This window comes from Centrocercus urophasianus, unplaced genomic scaffold (genome assembly GCF_019232065.1).
Source record: "Centrocercus urophasianus isolate 14NV4802_14NV808 unplaced genomic scaffold, USGS_Curo_1.0 seq_29, whole genome shotgun sequence".
In the NCBI taxonomy this organism is placed as follows: domain Eukaryota; kingdom Metazoa; phylum Chordata; class Aves; order Galliformes; family Phasianidae; genus Centrocercus; species Centrocercus urophasianus.
Window position 1 is genome coordinate 12,760,969 of NW_024884855.1, and position 17,468 is coordinate 12,778,436.

A 17,468-nucleotide genomic window follows, 5' to 3' on the forward strand; every position below is an offset into this window, starting at 1 on the left:
TCCCAGGTAGCAATGAAGACTTTTTCCCCAGGGGTTCAAATATCTCTTGGCCATCTTCTTTTGTTAAAGCATTTTTGTTTGCTATAATGAAAGTTTGGAAGAAGAACCGTTCAAAATGTAAAAATAGCAAAATGTGGGGAGGCTGCCATTCATTTTGTAAGTCAGAGCTTGTGACTAAAGTGTGCTGCTTAGCAACAAATGGGGGAAATCTGAAGGTGGTCACGTCGTTTTGCGCTCCCTGAAAAGTAATTATTCATGTTCTTCCTCCTACCTTTTAAGCACCATCCTTTTCATGTCCCTTTTCTGCTTGGGATGAGAACTATGTGGCTGGTTGAGTTGTGCAACCTAGTTTTATCATCAGCAATACCTGTGCTGCTGCAGCTATGATTCAGCTGGAAAGCTCCAGCTCAGATTTCAGCTCTCTCTCCCATAATGCTGCACACAACGTGTATTTGTCCTTATGGACCAAGGCTTAAATGTGTGTGGAGCTGTTGAAGGGAATCCAGAGGAGAGTCCTGAAGATGATCAGAGGGAATCAACTTTTTACATGGGTAGACAGCAATAGACAATGGGAAATGGTTTCAAACCAAAAGAAGAGAGATTTAGATTGGATACTGGGGAATTTCTTTACACAGAAGGTGAGGTGCTGGAACAGGCTGCCCAGAGAGGCTGGGGGCGCTCTGTCCCTCGAGGTGTTCGAGGAAGGCCAGGCTGGATGGGCCCTGGGCAGCCTGGTGTAGTGCCAGATCTGGTGGCTGCCTACCTGTGGCAGGGGATTGGAACACGGTGATCCCTGGGGTCCTTTCCAACCCAAGCCGTTCTGTGGTTCTGTATGTGGCCGTTCATGAAGCTCCTACCTCAGTCTCAGTGAGCACCACTCACCAACTCTTGCCTTAATTCCCCCTCTGTGACTTCTCACACCCTGATCACCTGATTTGACTTTTCATGTCTTTTTGCAAGACTTCTAAGAGCACAAGGTAGCTTTTCTTTCTAGGTTTGATTTTCTATAGGAAATTACTTGTACTCCAGGTTGAAATTTTTTCAATAAATATTACTTCTTAACTATTCTTGGTTTGGGGAAGTTAGGAAGCTGGGAAGTTCCTGTTCATTTCCTTTGAAAAAATGTGATAATTGTCTTTCCTAACTGAGAGTGCTCCCCCCAGTCTGATTAGAATCCAAGATTCAGGTTTTGGATTAAAGCTTTTAACAATTTTTATCTTGAGCAAACAAACACCCCCACAACAAACATAAATTTGAAAGCAGTTAATATAGCTGGCACTAGAAATACAGAAAAGGTCTTTTTGAAGATGTTTGTTTTTGAAGATTTTTTTGCTGTGGTTCGGGAACTGCAGAGACAACAGGGGCAAGTGAGATGCCTCCTTGGCTTTTGTAGCTAAGAATTGCAACTGTCACCACAAGTGGGAATGGTATCCAGATAACTTAGACACAGAAACTATGATGTAACCTACCCTATGCAAAATAACCTTTGGCAATAGAAGCTGCCTTTGTTACAAGGAGATTCTGGTTTTGTTGTTATTCTAGAAGAAACACCAAGCTAGCAAAGCCTGGGACAAAGTGTAAAAACAAGCACTTTGGTAACGCAACATACTCATCCACAAAGCATATAGAACATAAATATTTCACATATTGACTTTTATTCTTAAATAAAAAAGAACAAAATTAAGAGTCAAGCAATGACAAGATACAGAAAATTCATTACTTTTGGTGAAAGAAAGCTAAAGAACACGGCAAGGTCAGAGAATGCATCCAAAGGATTTTCTTCATTTTCCCATGTTTTTTTTTGGCTGCACGTAGGTGAAGTGTGATGCCTTGGCTTTGTTACTTCAACTTCAGGTGGTTGCACGACGTGAGACATCTCCCACCTTTCTTAACAGTTACTATTGCTTCAGAAGGACAAACTACTAACGTGCATTCAGAGATTATTATAACCTAGACTGTAACCAAACCTCATAAAGATATCCAGACAAAAGAAGGAAAGCCACACAACAATAACTGCAGTGTATATTAAAGAGAAACACTGAATAGAAAACACTAGAAAATAGTTACAAAAATTCTGCTAAAACAACATTGATTAAATAATATATACATATATTATTTGATTGCATTGCATGACTGACTTTGATCTAGCATATAATGCAGCAAAGGCATTACAACATCTTCACATAACCTTTATTTTCACCTTACACAAACCTAAGGAAAAAAAATACTGACAAAGCTGACGTGGAATCCTGCATGTCAGAACTGCCAAAACCAGCAAAAATCCCAGTTTGTTTCAGATCTTAGTGAAGTACGTGTTTCCAAATGTTCAAATCCACTTTTTTGAGCCAAGTTCCTTAGGACACACATCTAGGACAATTATATTTGTCGTTCAGCTTTCTGGTATCCTAGCACCACTGTTCAGGCATTCTCTATGCAGAACATTTCTGGCCTTATTGCTCTGAATAACCAAATGCCTCACGGAAGGACTTTTATACCAAGTGAAAAAAGCAGCACGTCCAGCAATAGAAATCCTAATCTTAGCTACACACTAAAACCAAAAACGTTCTGATCTCAGGGAAATCAGAAGCAAGAGGTATGTAGGGTTAGAATAATTTATTTTTTAAATTAATGAATTCTAATTTTGTTATGGATCTTCTTATTGGTGAAATTTGCATCTGCAGAAAAAAATGATCATTTTCAAAATCTCACAGCTCAGACTGTAAATTAACAAGTTAGTAACTTATATTTCAAATGCACAGCAAACCATTAAATCTGAAATTGCACATATGGTCTTTACTGAGCCCGAACAGAAAACTAATAACTTCTTGTTTAATTGTGAGAGCACATAAATCTGTCATTAAAATTTTAAAGTATACACATGCAAGTCTTTACAGGTAATAGTTTGTAAACAGCTAATGTGAATACATTAGCATGTAGTGAGAGATTGGTAATGATCAATCTTTTTGGCAATTGCAGTTTGCTGCACGGCTGTCACATCAAAGCCAAGTGGTTTTTAACAACGTAAGCATTCATAAACTATCAAAATAATCCTATTTCCTCTCTGCTTTATGCTGCACCAAATGCTAAGATATCTTCTAGGTAACACCAACTTTACTGAATTCACTGACAGATGTTCTACTTAAGACATAAAAATACAAGTGCAATAGGATATGGAAAGACAACAATATTGGAAGAACTGTTAATACTTTTGGAAAGCCTTACCTAGAAAGCCATCACATTATATGAGAGAAGACACCTCTCTCCTAAAAGAATAGTCCCAATGGTAAACCTATATTTTACTTTCAAGTAAATGAGGTGAAAGAGCTTTTAGCTTTAAGAAGACATACCTTTCAAAAGGAAACATCTCTATCAGTAAGACTTAGCATTTACCTTTAACGGGTTTGATGAAGAATTTAGTTCATTCAGTGTTATTATAAAATTTGTTAAAGTGCTATAGAAATAAAAATCATTTGCATTTCTGGATTAAAAATTTTCCTCATGAAACCTGCCTTCAGTAATAACTAGCTCAGATATTAAACCTGATGGAACAGCATTAGCAGGAAACAGCTGCTTATTTTAGAGGGCATTTCTTAAAACATTTCACGTACCTTGCCACAGGACCCTGCAAGAAAAGCTTATCTACAAGATATGCTGGTCAGTCCCATTAGTCATCTTTTGTTTTTTTCTTTAGATATTGCCTCCTTGTAGGTCATGTGAATAAAGTCAAAGAGTTGTGTGGCATTGGCAGCATTGCCCAAAATTTCACAGAGTTTGTCCTTCGGCAGTGTCACCAGCTCAGCAATGCTTTTCACATGGTTCATTAAGGCGTGGCAGTTTTTTGCATTAACACCTGGCATTTTTAATAGGAAGTCCTGAGGACCAGGGTTATACTTGTCCGACTCAGGCAGAGTTTCAGAATCTGCTGTGACCGCCATTGCAGTTTCTGCGTCAGGCTGCGGGCGGTTTTGTTTTAACTCTTCAAACAGTTCAGCAGTAGCGTGGGGTGAGGGGCACCACAGGATACGTAACTTGGGGAAATGGAGTGTGAGAAGGGTCAGTTTAGAAGTAACATCACTACTGGAAATCTCCTGGCGCAGGGACCCTTGTGGAATCAAGGAGAAAGGTTTGTTAGGATCAAATTCGATCAGAAGAATTGGCCGCTTATAGTAACGTGACATAGAAATGCACTGCGTGTACAATCTTCCATTATTTAAGGAACCAATGAGATCGCTGATACTTTTCCGCTCGACACAGATATCAGGAGTTAAAATGTAATCTCCAACTTCCAAAGTAACAGGCTCAATGTCAATGCCACGACGATGAATCAGCGAAGGAAGCTCACTACGAAATTCCCGCATGTCCACTATTACAGTCTGTTGGGCAGATGTCTGTGCCTGTCCACCTGAAGAGCAAAACAAATAGTTAACCTGTACTCATGACCTCCAACTCTACCTTCTCTGAAGTGCATTCCATAATGGAAGCACTGTTTTTATTTCTCTCCACCTCACTACAGGCAATGCTGGTCTCATAATCCACAGGCTGTCCAGAAATAGTCCAGATGTTACCTCATCTTGATGGTAAAACACTAATTAAGCTATAGTTTCTTTTCAAAGGAAAACGTAATTCATTGTTCTTTCACAGACAAGACTGAGAGATGGACTAGGGCAGACACTATTTGTTCCCCATCAGGACTGCAGAATCGGTGTTCAAAAGTCACCCACCCACACGTTTGGATGATGTTCAACCACAGAAGGCTACAGGTCTTTTTCACAGCTTAACTTTGGGAACTGCTCACCTGCTTTGCGTGTGTCAGTGGAAGCAGAGGCAGGCTTAACATCTCTTACTAGGTCTAGGTTTGTCTCATCTCTTCCTTCTCTTTCTTCAGGAACAACCATACTGGCCCTTTCTCTAAGGATTCATAAACCAAGAATCACTAAAAATTGCAGTTAAATGTCAATAGATTAATATACATTAATATTGTTCAGCAAGATGCAAAATTACGTAGAGCTGAATGCTAATTGAAAACCTGCAATCCAGATTCTAGACTTTTATTCTCAATTTTTAGCACTTCCAAGTGTCTTTTTATTTTTAGAATTTTTTAGAGGGTATGAAACAAAAGAACTAATTACTAGAAGTATAAGCTGGTGAGAAGTCAACGTCAAAGGAAATTATTGTTTTGTTCCTGAGTACTACTTAAGTTATGAAAACCTTAGAAATATCTTACAAGAGTGTTAGCTACAGACAAAAAAAGTTTCCAATATGAAATTCATAGACAATTAAGTAAAAATACCAGGTGTGTTGAGTAGCTTATTTAAAGTCTTCTCATGGTTAAAAACTTCACCATTTAAAATACAAGCACAAAAGGAAACGATGTGAAAAGTTAGTAATGTAGATATTAAACTAATTGTTACCGAATTAGTTTTTCAAAGGCCTCCTTCTCTTTTCTCAGGGCTGTGAGATAGCGCTGTTCTTCTGTTGAGCTTCCATAGATGAGGAAATAAACCCTACAGGTTTGGAGGGAAAAAAAGATGACATTTAAGATTAGTAACTGCCTGAAAAATGTATATCCCATTTTCCCTCATTTATCAACATCATTTGTTCTTACTGAAACTTTGGGGTTCAACCAGAGTGGATTGCCTGAAGCGTGCAGTAGATTTTATTTTTCTTTTAAGATAAAAATTTGACCAACTACGTTCTTGACTAGCACCAAGTCAACTTGCCTCAGAGGCTTCCCGGGTCTGCTTGCCTTGTAGATTTCCAGCTGCCGAACAAAAGTTAGTTCTGCATCATACAGTACAACATATCTTGGCTCTACTTCATGCAGCACTCGAGTGAGAGCATAGGGATCACTGCAGCCCTGCAGCGGATGAATAATTGTGAGTGGGTTTTTGAAAATACCATAGTAAGAATCTGAGGGTAAGTTCACAGGGAAATCTTCAGGAATGGTCTCTTCAACACTGCCTTCTTGGCTTCCATTTAATTCCTTGTTGTCCTCCACATCCAACTCCTCTCTGTTTTCCTCCTCAGTTTTCCCCATCATTTGGACTATAGTTTGGTCATGCTGCTTTTTGTGTTTGTTTTGTTTTGAACAAGTAGGGAGTTTGGCTTTTTTGGCTTGAGGTCCCATGTCTGGTCTGGCATTTCCTTTGGACTTGACCACTTTTCTGTCCTTAATCCACACTTCTCCGGCTTTCTCATCCTTTCCAAGTGTTTTATTATACAGTCTCATTAAAAAGGCTTCTGCCCCATCGGTTATGTATTCCCTGAGCTGTGCACAAGCTCGGTCATCACTGGCACAAATAAGAACTTGCCCTGCAGTCAAGAAACAACATCACATTTGCAATCTTGTAATGTTGTAATACACCGTAATTCCTTTTACCCAGCCACAAGACATCTCGAGCAAATAAAGTATTTTTAATGATCCTAGAAGCATGCCTGCCAAATGCCTTTACACTTGGTGGTCACAGTTGCTGTGGACTTAGAGGAAGTCTGAATTACACCACATTTTGTACCAAACTAGATCAGAGAAGGTTAATGGAAGTTCAGCATTCCTTATTCTCACACCACCTAAATCAGTTCTTTTCTTTTAATCATTTGAAAGAAAGCAGAGGTACTATATACTGAAGCAGACAACTTTTATGTAAAATAAATAAATAAACAAAAAATTATTTTTTAATGCAGAATAAGACCACTTAATTGGGACTGCTCTAGTTTTCAGCCTCTGTCATCTTTGTCACGGATTCTAAAAAATACGTGTTTCACACAGTATTACTGACAGCTGTGGGCCCTAAATAACAATTCTCTGCTAGCTGACTCAGATAAACTCCTACAGCACTAGGTGAGAGAGCCAGTTCTTATCCACAGCCAGAACACTGTGGGTGGGAGAAAAGAGCACTTTTTTATCCTCACAATTTCCTAAAATAAAACTTGGTGAAATTTAAGGGGATTAAAAAAATCCTGTAACAGGAAAAGCAGAAAAGGAGTTAGAAACACACTGGGTAAGAGATAACAGCGAGACAACTATGGAATTGTTATGGAGATTAGGTGCCAGCCCAAGGTTACAGTGGTAGAGAAGTCATCTGGTTCCATCAAATGGAAGCACAAACACAAACCACTGGTGGCCACCTTCAGCTTTTGGTTTGATTCTGTTCTGGGAAAAATCACATTTTCATGTGTAAAGTTTTTGTAGTAGCTTTACAACCAAATACTTCTACATAAACACTTTGTCTTAAGTTCACAAATTACTATATTTAAAACTATTAAAATAATTTAATATCCTCTCACCTGGACCACCGAGGTCTTCACTGTTCTTATTCTCATTTTCAATCTCATTCAATACCTCTCTCAAAGCTTCCCATTTTGGGTTACTTTCTAGAACCAATTCCCTTTTCAGTTCTGAAACAAAACACAATTGAACATAGCAGCTCTTACAAGACAAAATACTCTTCATAACTTTAAATTAATGGTTCAATGTCATAGCATGATAGCTGTTGGCAAGCACAATAATCAGTAGCCTACATATGCAACTTGTTATAATGGTGGGGCTCAAGAATACTCATTAAAATTATTAACATTTAAAATAGGGAAAAATGCTTTAATGAAACAAAAAGTTGAAGTGTTCACTTGTCCTTCAATTCTGAAATTCTTGAATATGTATCTATGTATTTTAAATTAAAATAATGGCAGCTTCTCATCCCTTCAAATGAAATGAAGAAGATCAAATTGAATACTTATGCAATTCAAGAACAATCCCATACAAGCTCTCCTAATGATTAGGCGAGTAAGGTGAGAAGAATCTTTCTGGCTTTTATTACATGCTTTTTGAGCAAAGATTGTGCCTTGATGTCTTACGTCGCTGATTTAGTCTAGAGCTGTGTAAGACCCATGTATTGATAACCACAGCACAAATAAGAATATGCAGACTGTTCAAAATCATGTGACACTCTCCAATTTAAAATTAGGAATGATGAGTACCATTTTCCTTCTTTACATCTCTGTTTTCAGAGACTTTGCCTTTCTGATTCAGTTTCTCATCTGCAATGCGATAAACTCTGGCTCGAGCATTTACAAACATGGAAGTACTGGAGTCAAGAAACAGCCAACCTAAAGACAAAAGGAAAATGACATGAAATGTACATGCTTCAGACCTTTCCAAGAGCCCACGTCTCTTCTCTGGATTAGCTGCACAACCTGCACTACCTGCTCACTAACTACTAGCTGAACAAAAGGCTGAAATACAATACAAATCTCACACTTAAGTAACAGCAGTTATGTGGGCAGATGAAAGCATTATGCGTCAATAAAAACCTACGTCCTTATGGCCAGTTATATAAAACCTAACTGGATACCTTCGTATGTTTGGGAATGTTGACTAGAAGAATCAGCAGCTCACTACTTCATGCATTAACTTGTACTCAGTGCGTACCTGAATTCTCACCAAAAGCTTTTTCACTTGCTTTCAGTGACTCCAGAAGATTAAGGAAAGTGACACAATCATACTGAGTTAGATACTGTAGCAAAGTACGCAGAATCTTCAAATCCTGGACCAAAGATTTTGTCTTAGCTCCGAGCTGATGCCAAAGAGGATCTAAATAGTGACGTATTGTCTAGAAATATAAATTGGAAAGTTCAAGACATCAAATATCTACTATACTAATCAAGGTAGGAATGCCTTTAAAGAAAAACCCAAACACCTGTAATATAGATTTTTTTTAACATAAAAAATTCAAAAATTCAAAAAACTTAGGCTGTTTAACAATTAGCAGTTATATATAATTTAATGTGCTCAGTACATATCTTCTTTCCCGTTTTTAAAATTTGGTACTATAAGTATTAATATATATGTATTCAAATATATAAAAATATAATATACATATTCTATATTTATATTTAATATTCTATATACATATGCATAAATACGTATTTCATTGGCCTCTGCCCGTAGTATTTAAGATTGTTTAGGTAAAGTAGAAGTCACTGTAATGTCATTTAATTTTTAACATAAGATGAATACAATGCAGAAATGCCTTCAGATTTTCTAAAGTACACAACATTTCATGTCAAAATGAGATTACAGTTAATAGGCAAATGTTGAAATGTATGATTTTACCCTACAGAAAGTATACATAAGTATGCAGACCTGCCAGTAACACCATCACACACACAGTTAATTCAAATATACGATGGTTAAAAATACAACAGCTGCATGCATGTGTGTGTTGTCTGTTATAGATCATGCTTCATCTAATAAAGAAAATAGAAAATGCTGGTAGGAAATTCAAGAGAAAAATTGGGCACGGAAAGAAGGTGAGAATACGGCATGCCCACCTCTATTATTATAGCATCAATCAGAATGTTTTTGATGTAGGAACTTGCCAAATGAAGTAAGAACAATGAGGACAATTCACCAAAAATCCTACTGGCAAACTGTAACATCACCTGCTGGTAATTTCATTATTTTACAATGTTTTTGTTTGCACACCAAACTGTTTGAGGATTTAAAAGGAATCCCTTTACAAGACGCAGCAAAACAATCAAAATGATTACCTTGTCAAAAGCTTTACCAAGAGCATTTTCTAAAGATAGATCTTCTACTTCAAGAGCTGGATTGTAACGCTTCAGTTCTCTCAGACACGCATTCAAAATGTCCAGGATTGAGGTCTGGATAGCAAGCATACTAGGGGTCATTGACACGTGTATTTCCACCACTTCAGGTTTATGCTTCTCTAAAAATGAGTTCACTGCTATATGAAATCTACAAGGAAAACAGCTTATTAATATTTAAATAAATATTTTGCTTGACACCATAATTCAAAAAAGTTCATACAAACAAAAGTTACAACTGACTTAAGTGTAAACAAGCTAAATGCAAATCATAACTCTACAGAAGCAAAGACTACAGTCTTGATGAATAGTCTCATAAACCACCTGATGATTCCCCAACTATGACTTGTTTTCATCCTCATATGAGCCCACAGCACTGGTGACTGATCCCCAGAGAATTACTGCACTAGATTCCACATCATTACTGCAGGCAACAAATCCTAAAGTAAAAACAAAAGATGTCGTAAAGAGGAAACTGTAATGGTCTCATAAACCCTTTGGACTCACATGGATCTGCTGGCAAACACTGTGATATCCTTAGCTTTGAATAATAAGCAGTAGGCCCTTGGCTATAGGGGCTGTGTTGTAACAGCGAAGCCATTGCTATGTGGGTGCTAGCTGATTTTAACAGAAGACTACAAAGAATACTACTACCCTCAGGTCTCTCCATAGCTCAGAAGCCAAGGAAGAAAATTCAGAGTTTGTGTTCAACCTTTCCTACCCTGGCTATGTCCATTTCTATTTCTCTGTAATGCTAAAAGGAAAACTTAAAATTCTGAGTTTACAGTGCAGAGCATGAGAACACGAGATGGTGTGAAACACATTCTAGACTGGACAGAAGGAGCAGTTATGCATACCCCCTGCCCAAGGCACTGATGGCTGATCAGCTGAACTGACCAACTGTGTCTGCGCTACTGCTCCTGAAATGCATGCCACAGGCTTGGCAACTTAATTTCTAACAGTTATCTAGAAATCTTCCTCGTAGATTACATACGTATAGAGGAAGATTACAAAAAAAAAACAACCAACAACTGATCAAACACAAACCAATAAAACACAGAGATAATCATGGAGCTTCTTCACGATTGGAAACAAATCCTCCCGTGCATGGCAGCATTGCAAGATGGTATTCCTGTTACTTCATGGCTTCAAGACGACCTTCAACAAATTACACTTTTCTTAAACTATTATAAATATCACTATCTACTATGATTTCTACTGGCTAGAAGGATGGTTATACTGTAAGGTTCTGCTTCTTATAGATTTAACTTGAGTCTATTCTCAAAAATACCTCGAGAAATTTATCATCTTTAATATAACTTCTGCCAATAAATGAGTGAAATGAGCTTGTGAATACAAATACAGATTAGCAGTGTGACTACATAAAATTCATTCTGTTAGAAGTCCACGGTAGCAATCACAGTAATTTTAAGTTCAGTGTAGTAAAGAGGTACCTTACCTTGGCCACAGGTAAAGTTTCCTGACAAAAAGGTTTCTCATCACTCTTTCCACTTGGCAAAAACCAGTGTTAAATGCAACCGCATTATCTGTAAAAGCTTTAATGAAGCCTTCCTTGTTTTTTTGGCGATAAAGTCGCAGTATAAATGATTCCTGACAAGACTCAATGATTCTATGTGCTTTGTATACCAAGACACCTGGGAAAATAAATGGTGTTCAAGTTAAAAAATAGTAAAGAAAGACTGAAAAAGTTATATATTTTCCTCAAGTTTGTCTTACTGTTCTGCTTTTGTTAAAGTACAATTTCAGTCTTCTAAAATGATGTCAAACAAACGTACAGGAGTTCATAAAATAGCTTGGGTTAGAAATGACCTCAAAGATCATCAAACTGCAGCCCCCTGGCCATGGGCAGTTCTGCCCCCCACCAGCTCAGGCTGCCCAGGGCCCATCCCACCTGGCCTCAAACACCTCCAGGGCTGGGGATCCATAGCTTCTTTGGGCAGCCTGTGCCAGCAGCTCACCACCCTCTGACTGAAAATTTCCCACTGACATGTAACCAAAATCTCTCCTCTTTCAGTTTAAAGCTGTTCCCCTTTGTCCTATCGCTGCTCGCCCGCATAAAAAAGTCAGTCCCTCTCCTGAAACCTCACAACTCCTTGTTTTCAGTACCACAGAGCCTCCCAGTTACAGAGCTGGGTTAATGATGATCCTTAGCAAAAAAATCCTGTGCTCAAGTAGCAGGACTCAGTAGCTTCCACAGTGCTTCATTCTTCAAACAAAACTTGGACTTGGGACTTTCAAAGGGAGGAAGACTGAATGCAAGATGTAACGCAGTATCACCACAGAGCAAATTTGATATCTGAACTCTTTTATTACAGAAGTTCTGTAATCATAGACTTGTTGAATGTGTTTCTTTGATTATCAAAAAACTTGAACTATTCTCAAAGAACTTTTGAAAACATTTTCTGTGCTATTTCCCATCCTTCTGATATTGATATTCACAATTGTGGACAGAAAGGATTTCCAATTCAACGGCTACGCCAGCAACTTTATTTAGGGCTATGAGCATTGGGAAATAACTATCATATGCATTTTAGCACAGAGAAATGAAATGATAGTGAAACTGCCTTAAGCCTTTCAGGCAAACACTTTTGGGATTTATATTTCACTCAGCCAAGACTTGTTAACCCCAAGACTTACAGCATGCTGTGTTTTTCCCACTCTCCCCCTGTGAGGAGAGGCCTACCTGATATTTCTTATCTGTTCACAGCTTCCATTAATAAACATAATAATATAATAAACATTATATTATTATATAATATCACATTATATAACATAACATTATATTATATAATAATCATTATATAACAATATAATAAACAGATAATAAACATCTTCCTAAAATGGAAGCTAAAGACATCAAACAGTAAAGCTCTCATTGCACGCCTCAGTAAGCTGACAGACTTAAAATGAGTCTAACTTTCATAACAACTTTCTTCATTCATTTTGACATGCCGCATCTCTTTGAAACACTTTACTGTATTTTTTTTCCTACGTTAATCGCCCAAGAAACAAATTTCTGCTGACTTTGCAGCGTCTGACATACAGGCAGTATGTTTCTGACAGAACGTTTCAGCTAAAGCTGCTGTCACACTGACCTCTGGTGGCACTACGGGGAGTGCGACAACTCTAGGTCACAGAATGGCCAGGGTTGGAAGGGACCTCAAGGATCACGAATCTCCAACCCCCCTGCTAGATGCAGGGCCACCAACCTCCACATTTAATATTAGACCAGGCTGCCCAGAGCCTCATCCAACCTGGCCTTGAACACCTCCAGGGACGGGGCATCCACAGGTCATTTCAGGTCAGGAGGCTCTTGATTTTTTAAGTCTCTAATGTGTTTCTTCTTTTCATCCACACAGAACCCAAAGTAGGGTGTCTCAAAACTTTACTTTTTTTTTTTAACCTAGAAATAACAGAACAGAACGTGGTGTCCTCTGGCTGTAGCACGAAAACTGTTTAAAAAGTTTCACAGATTAGAACATCTCATACACTGACTAAATGAGAATTTCTGAAGCAAAAACTTGCACACACATTAGCTTTCAATACTCAGTCACATTCAGCCATTATTAAAATGTTAACATTCGATAACACTGAAATATTCCTGTATACCTGGCTCTTAATATCTGTTTTACTAGCTGTGTGGGCTTTAAGAGGACTTCCACCTTACACAAGAATATAAAGACAAGCAGGGAAAGAAAGGGAACAGAACATGGGAAAACAAGCATGCACAAGTTCTATACAACAACAGGAGGTCTCAAGGTATTTCTAAAAATCTTTAGAACATTGTTATTTAATAATAGAAAGCATGTAAGGTGTTACAAGAGGAACATTAGTTAGGTACTGTTATTTCACTTGATGGGAAAAGTTGTCATGAGGAATTCATTGAAGCAAAAAACTGCATGCTTATCAACCACACACACTAGCAATCCGTTTCAATCACAGGCTGTGTTCTGAGAGTATTCTAGATGCTATTTCACCAGGCGCAGACAATTTTTCTACTTGGGAAGCGATGCAGGCAGTATGAATGCTTCTGTTTCTTACATCAATGGCAATTTAACCAGTGATTGTTTTCCAAGTGGTTACTGATATCAAAATCCATACGGATGCATTATCCACTATCTAAAAGGAATGTGAGTGTTGTGTGATTAAACAAAGCAAACAAGTGTGACCTCTTGCAAGGACCTGCTTTAGCAGGGGATTGGACTCCATGATCTCTTGAAATCTCCTCCAGCCCCTGTGATTCTGTGACGACCATTAAAAGAAAAAAGGAAGGAACTACATATTTGTGCCTTTCACCTAAGCCTTCTTAAAGAAATAATTCTTTAACCTGAACACCATTAATAGGACTCTATACAGAGTTAAGCTTTATGTATTTTTCAACAGAACAGTCATCCATTTATTTCAGTAAGCTCTCACCAGTGATGAGGTTTGCAGGAATTCTGTTGGTAAGGAAGTCGACCACGAGGATTCTGCTGGTTGCAAAGAGAACCCCCCCTTGCGTGTAGAACTCATAGCGGGCATTGCTGGGGATCTCATTGGTGACGCGCCGAGGAAGGTGCACAACTCCATCCGACCGCAGCTGGTCAATGAAGTACTCCTACAGCAGGCACGGTGAGAACACAGAACTTCATTACAGATGTGAAGAGAATCTCAATTACACACGTTCCATTTATTTGGAAAAACGGCCCCAAACCAATTGAAAACACGGCAACGTGAGATGCTACCCACAGAGAGCTGTGATTCCGTTTCTTGTGGCTATAGCGGTTAAGCACCAGCCTTGTTCGGGTGACAGCCCCGCACATTCGCAGTAGCAGACACACGGGCCGTAAATGCGACCCGCGGCACGTCGGCGCTCTGGAACTTTTGGCAACCAGTTCTCCCCTGCGTCATTACAGTACTTACAGCACTTCTGAAGAGCACGGGCGATTTTAATACCGCCTTACAGGCGGTAAGAATCGGGAAGGGAGCGCCGCTGCCAAAGGCAGCTACGGCAGGGCGGCCACGGCGCCGAACTTCACCTCGAAGTCCGCAGCCCCTGCCGGTTCCGGCCCGCCCCGCTCCCTGCGGAACGCACGGAGTCGCGCTTACCTCCTCGGCGGCGCTCGTGTTCAGCACCAGCACCAGGCTGGCGGGCTCGCAGTAAAGGCGGAGGAAGCGCAGCAGCAAGCGATCGATGCCGAGCCCGCGGGCGCAGACCACGAGCCCGTCCTGATGGAACAGGTCCAGGAAGATCTGGCTCTCGTGCTCCAGCAGAGCCGCCATCGCCGCCCCGCGACCGTTGCGGCAGCGCCTGCGCGCGAGCCGAGCGCCCGCGCCAGGAGCTGCGAGGCGAGCGGCGCTCGGCGGCGCCCTCTGCCGGGCGGAGCGCGCGGTCCTCCCGCCTGGAGCACGGCCCCCTCACGCGGAGCGGCGGCGGCGGTGCCGGTGCCGGTGCCGGTGCCCCGCGTCCTGCCCTGCTCGGCCCAGGCAGGAGCCGCCGGTGTGGAAAATGAGGTGGGCGGGCACTCAGCTGTCCTCAAACCGCCCCCGGGCGCTCCCAGTGAGGTGAGCCGAGCCCCTTGCTTTCTCTTACAATGAGGTCGGTGTACTGACTGCAGATGTGAGACCTGGGAGTCGTTCGAGTTTGTAATACGAATTATTTATGTTTAGTTACTACTTACTTACGTTCCTTAAACAACAAAGGCGGACTGAAGCCCGGCCCGCGTTCCCGCGCACGGAGCCGCACCTCAGCGCGTGCCCGGCCGCTCGGCATGGCTCGGGAAGGGCTCCGTAGTGCTGAGGGACTTCAGAGCCTCTTCCCGGTCGGCTGTAAATTAAGGGAGCTCCTCAGGAGCACCCCAGAATTCAGGTGGGTGAAGGACAGAGAAACTTGTCTCCGACCTTCGTTAAAGACACAGAACTTTCTGGCTCTCTGGCAGGAAGCACTGTGCAGGCTCAGTGGGGTGATGGTGGGCCGGCCCTGCCCGCCTCCCTGCCTGCCGAGCGGCACGTGCTCCGAACCTCTGTTCCGTGTAAGGGCTGTTAACTCCCACTACGTTCCCCAGTACTTGGTTTTTTTCTTGCTGAACGTGAGCCGGCAGCGTGCCCAGGTGACCAACCAGGCCCAGGCCATCCCGGTGGTGGCACTCGGCGCCGCGCTCAGCCCTGCGCCTTGCACTGCCGTGAGCGGAGCATCATCCAGACCTGGAGCGTCCCCAGAGGACGCTGCGAGGCTCTGGAGGGGATCGTTAGATCTGTAGGAGGTGAGGCTACTTTCACTGCCTACAAGTGCCTGAAAGGAGGCTGTGCTGAGTCGGGTGGCCTCTGCTCGCAGGTAGCAGCGGTAGGACGAGCTGTGGCTGTAAGCCGTGCCGGGAGGCTCAGGTTGGCCGTTCGGATCCATTTCCTCTGGTGCTGAGGGATCCCCGCGGTCCCTTCCAGCCTTACTGGTTCTTCTGATACAGTGCCCTTATCAAGTTTCTAGAGTCAGCCGTCTGGTGCAATCCCATAAATACTTGCCGTGTTTTGCTTTGGTGCTCTGCATGTAGGTAGTTGTTTTTTTTTTTCCTTAATGTGGGTAAGGAAAAACGGAGCGCCCAGCCGCTAACATGTTCCTCTGCTCCTTATGGGTTGGGTGAACGTTGCTAATGACCATGCACTCTACTATGCGTTAGTTTAAAATCTGCCACTTCGTGGTTTTACCTTAATGTAGGAAAATTTCAAACTATTTTATAAATCATTTTCTTTGTAACATGCAGTACAAATACTTGGCAAAGCATAAAAATATCTAAAATGGGGATCAAGTGGTGTAAATAAAAATATTGGGACTAATTTTTAGTTTTCTCAAACACTTTATTTCTGAATTTTTATGCAGATACCCGAGCAATTTTGAGTTTGTAAGCCGGATCACATTGTCAGTTACTGTGCCAAGTGCCATCCATTGGTTCTTGTTTTTAGCTGGCTGCTAATCAGCATTCAGAGCTCACTTAGGGACATAATAGTATCAGAAAAATAGTATTCTTACTTGGATGGCATTTCATTCTTGTGGCTTCCATGACTCGAGTCAGGAGCTGGACCTGTTTCTCGTGGGTCTCTTCTGTCTTAGGATGTTGATGATTTTACTGCCCAAACCAAACTTTTACACAATAACATGACAATTATCATTAACATTCATCACTTTTTTTTTTTAATGTTTTATGAAAGGGTGTTTCTTTGAGGAATTACAGTATTCTCTAGAGAAGTCCAGTTAATTTAGGATCCAGCCATATCCTTGACCTACTACTGCCTACCTGTATTAGAAACAATGCTTTCTGGCAGTAAAAAATAAAATTATATATATAATAATGGAAGCATTTCATTAGCTGGGTTATTTCTGTTATCCATCTATCCATCTATATTTACTTTAACTAAATACAGTGGGATGTATTTTTTTCTGCTAATGTATTTATTAACCAGTAGAGGGCTGTCATTTGTCAGGGTTATCTTAGAAGAGCAGAAATTAGACCTAAACTCTTACATTCCATTTCTATGTCTTTGTGTGTGTGTGTGTGAAACATTAGAGTTATGTTAAGAAAAGAAAATCCTAAGTACACAAGAAAGAAGTTGTATAGGAACAGGATTACGTATGGTAAGAATCAGGAGTGATGTATAATTTTCTAGTTGGGAAGAACAGGTTAGAAGAAACATACTGAGAGGAATACTTGCTAATATAGCTCTATTTATCAATGAAGACTTATATTTATTTAAAAAAAACTAGAACTCGTTTATATACATATGCAATGAACATTATGAGTAACTGTTGGAGGTTAATTCCACATCAAATGATGAAAGCATACAAAGTGTAGGCTACTTTCAAGCCAATGAAT

General features: G+C 40.5%; 1 protein-coding gene across 1 annotated transcript; it reads right to left on the bottom strand.

The window, feature by feature from the left end:
• Positions 1 to 1,636: 1,636 nt before the first annotated feature.
• On the bottom strand, positions 1,637 to 14,897 carry ERCC4 (ERCC excision repair 4, endonuclease catalytic subunit). The gene is made up of 11 exons (XM_042828100.1): positions 14,713 to 14,897; positions 14,041 to 14,221; positions 11,063 to 11,258; positions 9,547 to 9,754; positions 8,426 to 8,606; positions 7,975 to 8,103; positions 7,285 to 7,395; positions 5,721 to 6,312; positions 5,412 to 5,504; positions 4,796 to 4,908; positions 1,637 to 4,402 (listed from the first exon to the last, which is right to left on the bottom strand). The coding sequence occupies exons 1-11, from the start codon at positions 14,884 to 14,886 to the stop codon at positions 3,669 to 3,671; spliced, it is 2,712 nt and encodes a 903-aa protein (XP_042684034.1). The 5' UTR covers positions 14,887 to 14,897; the 3' UTR covers positions 1,637 to 3,668.
• Between the last annotated feature and the right edge of the window lie 2,571 nt (positions 14,898 to 17,468).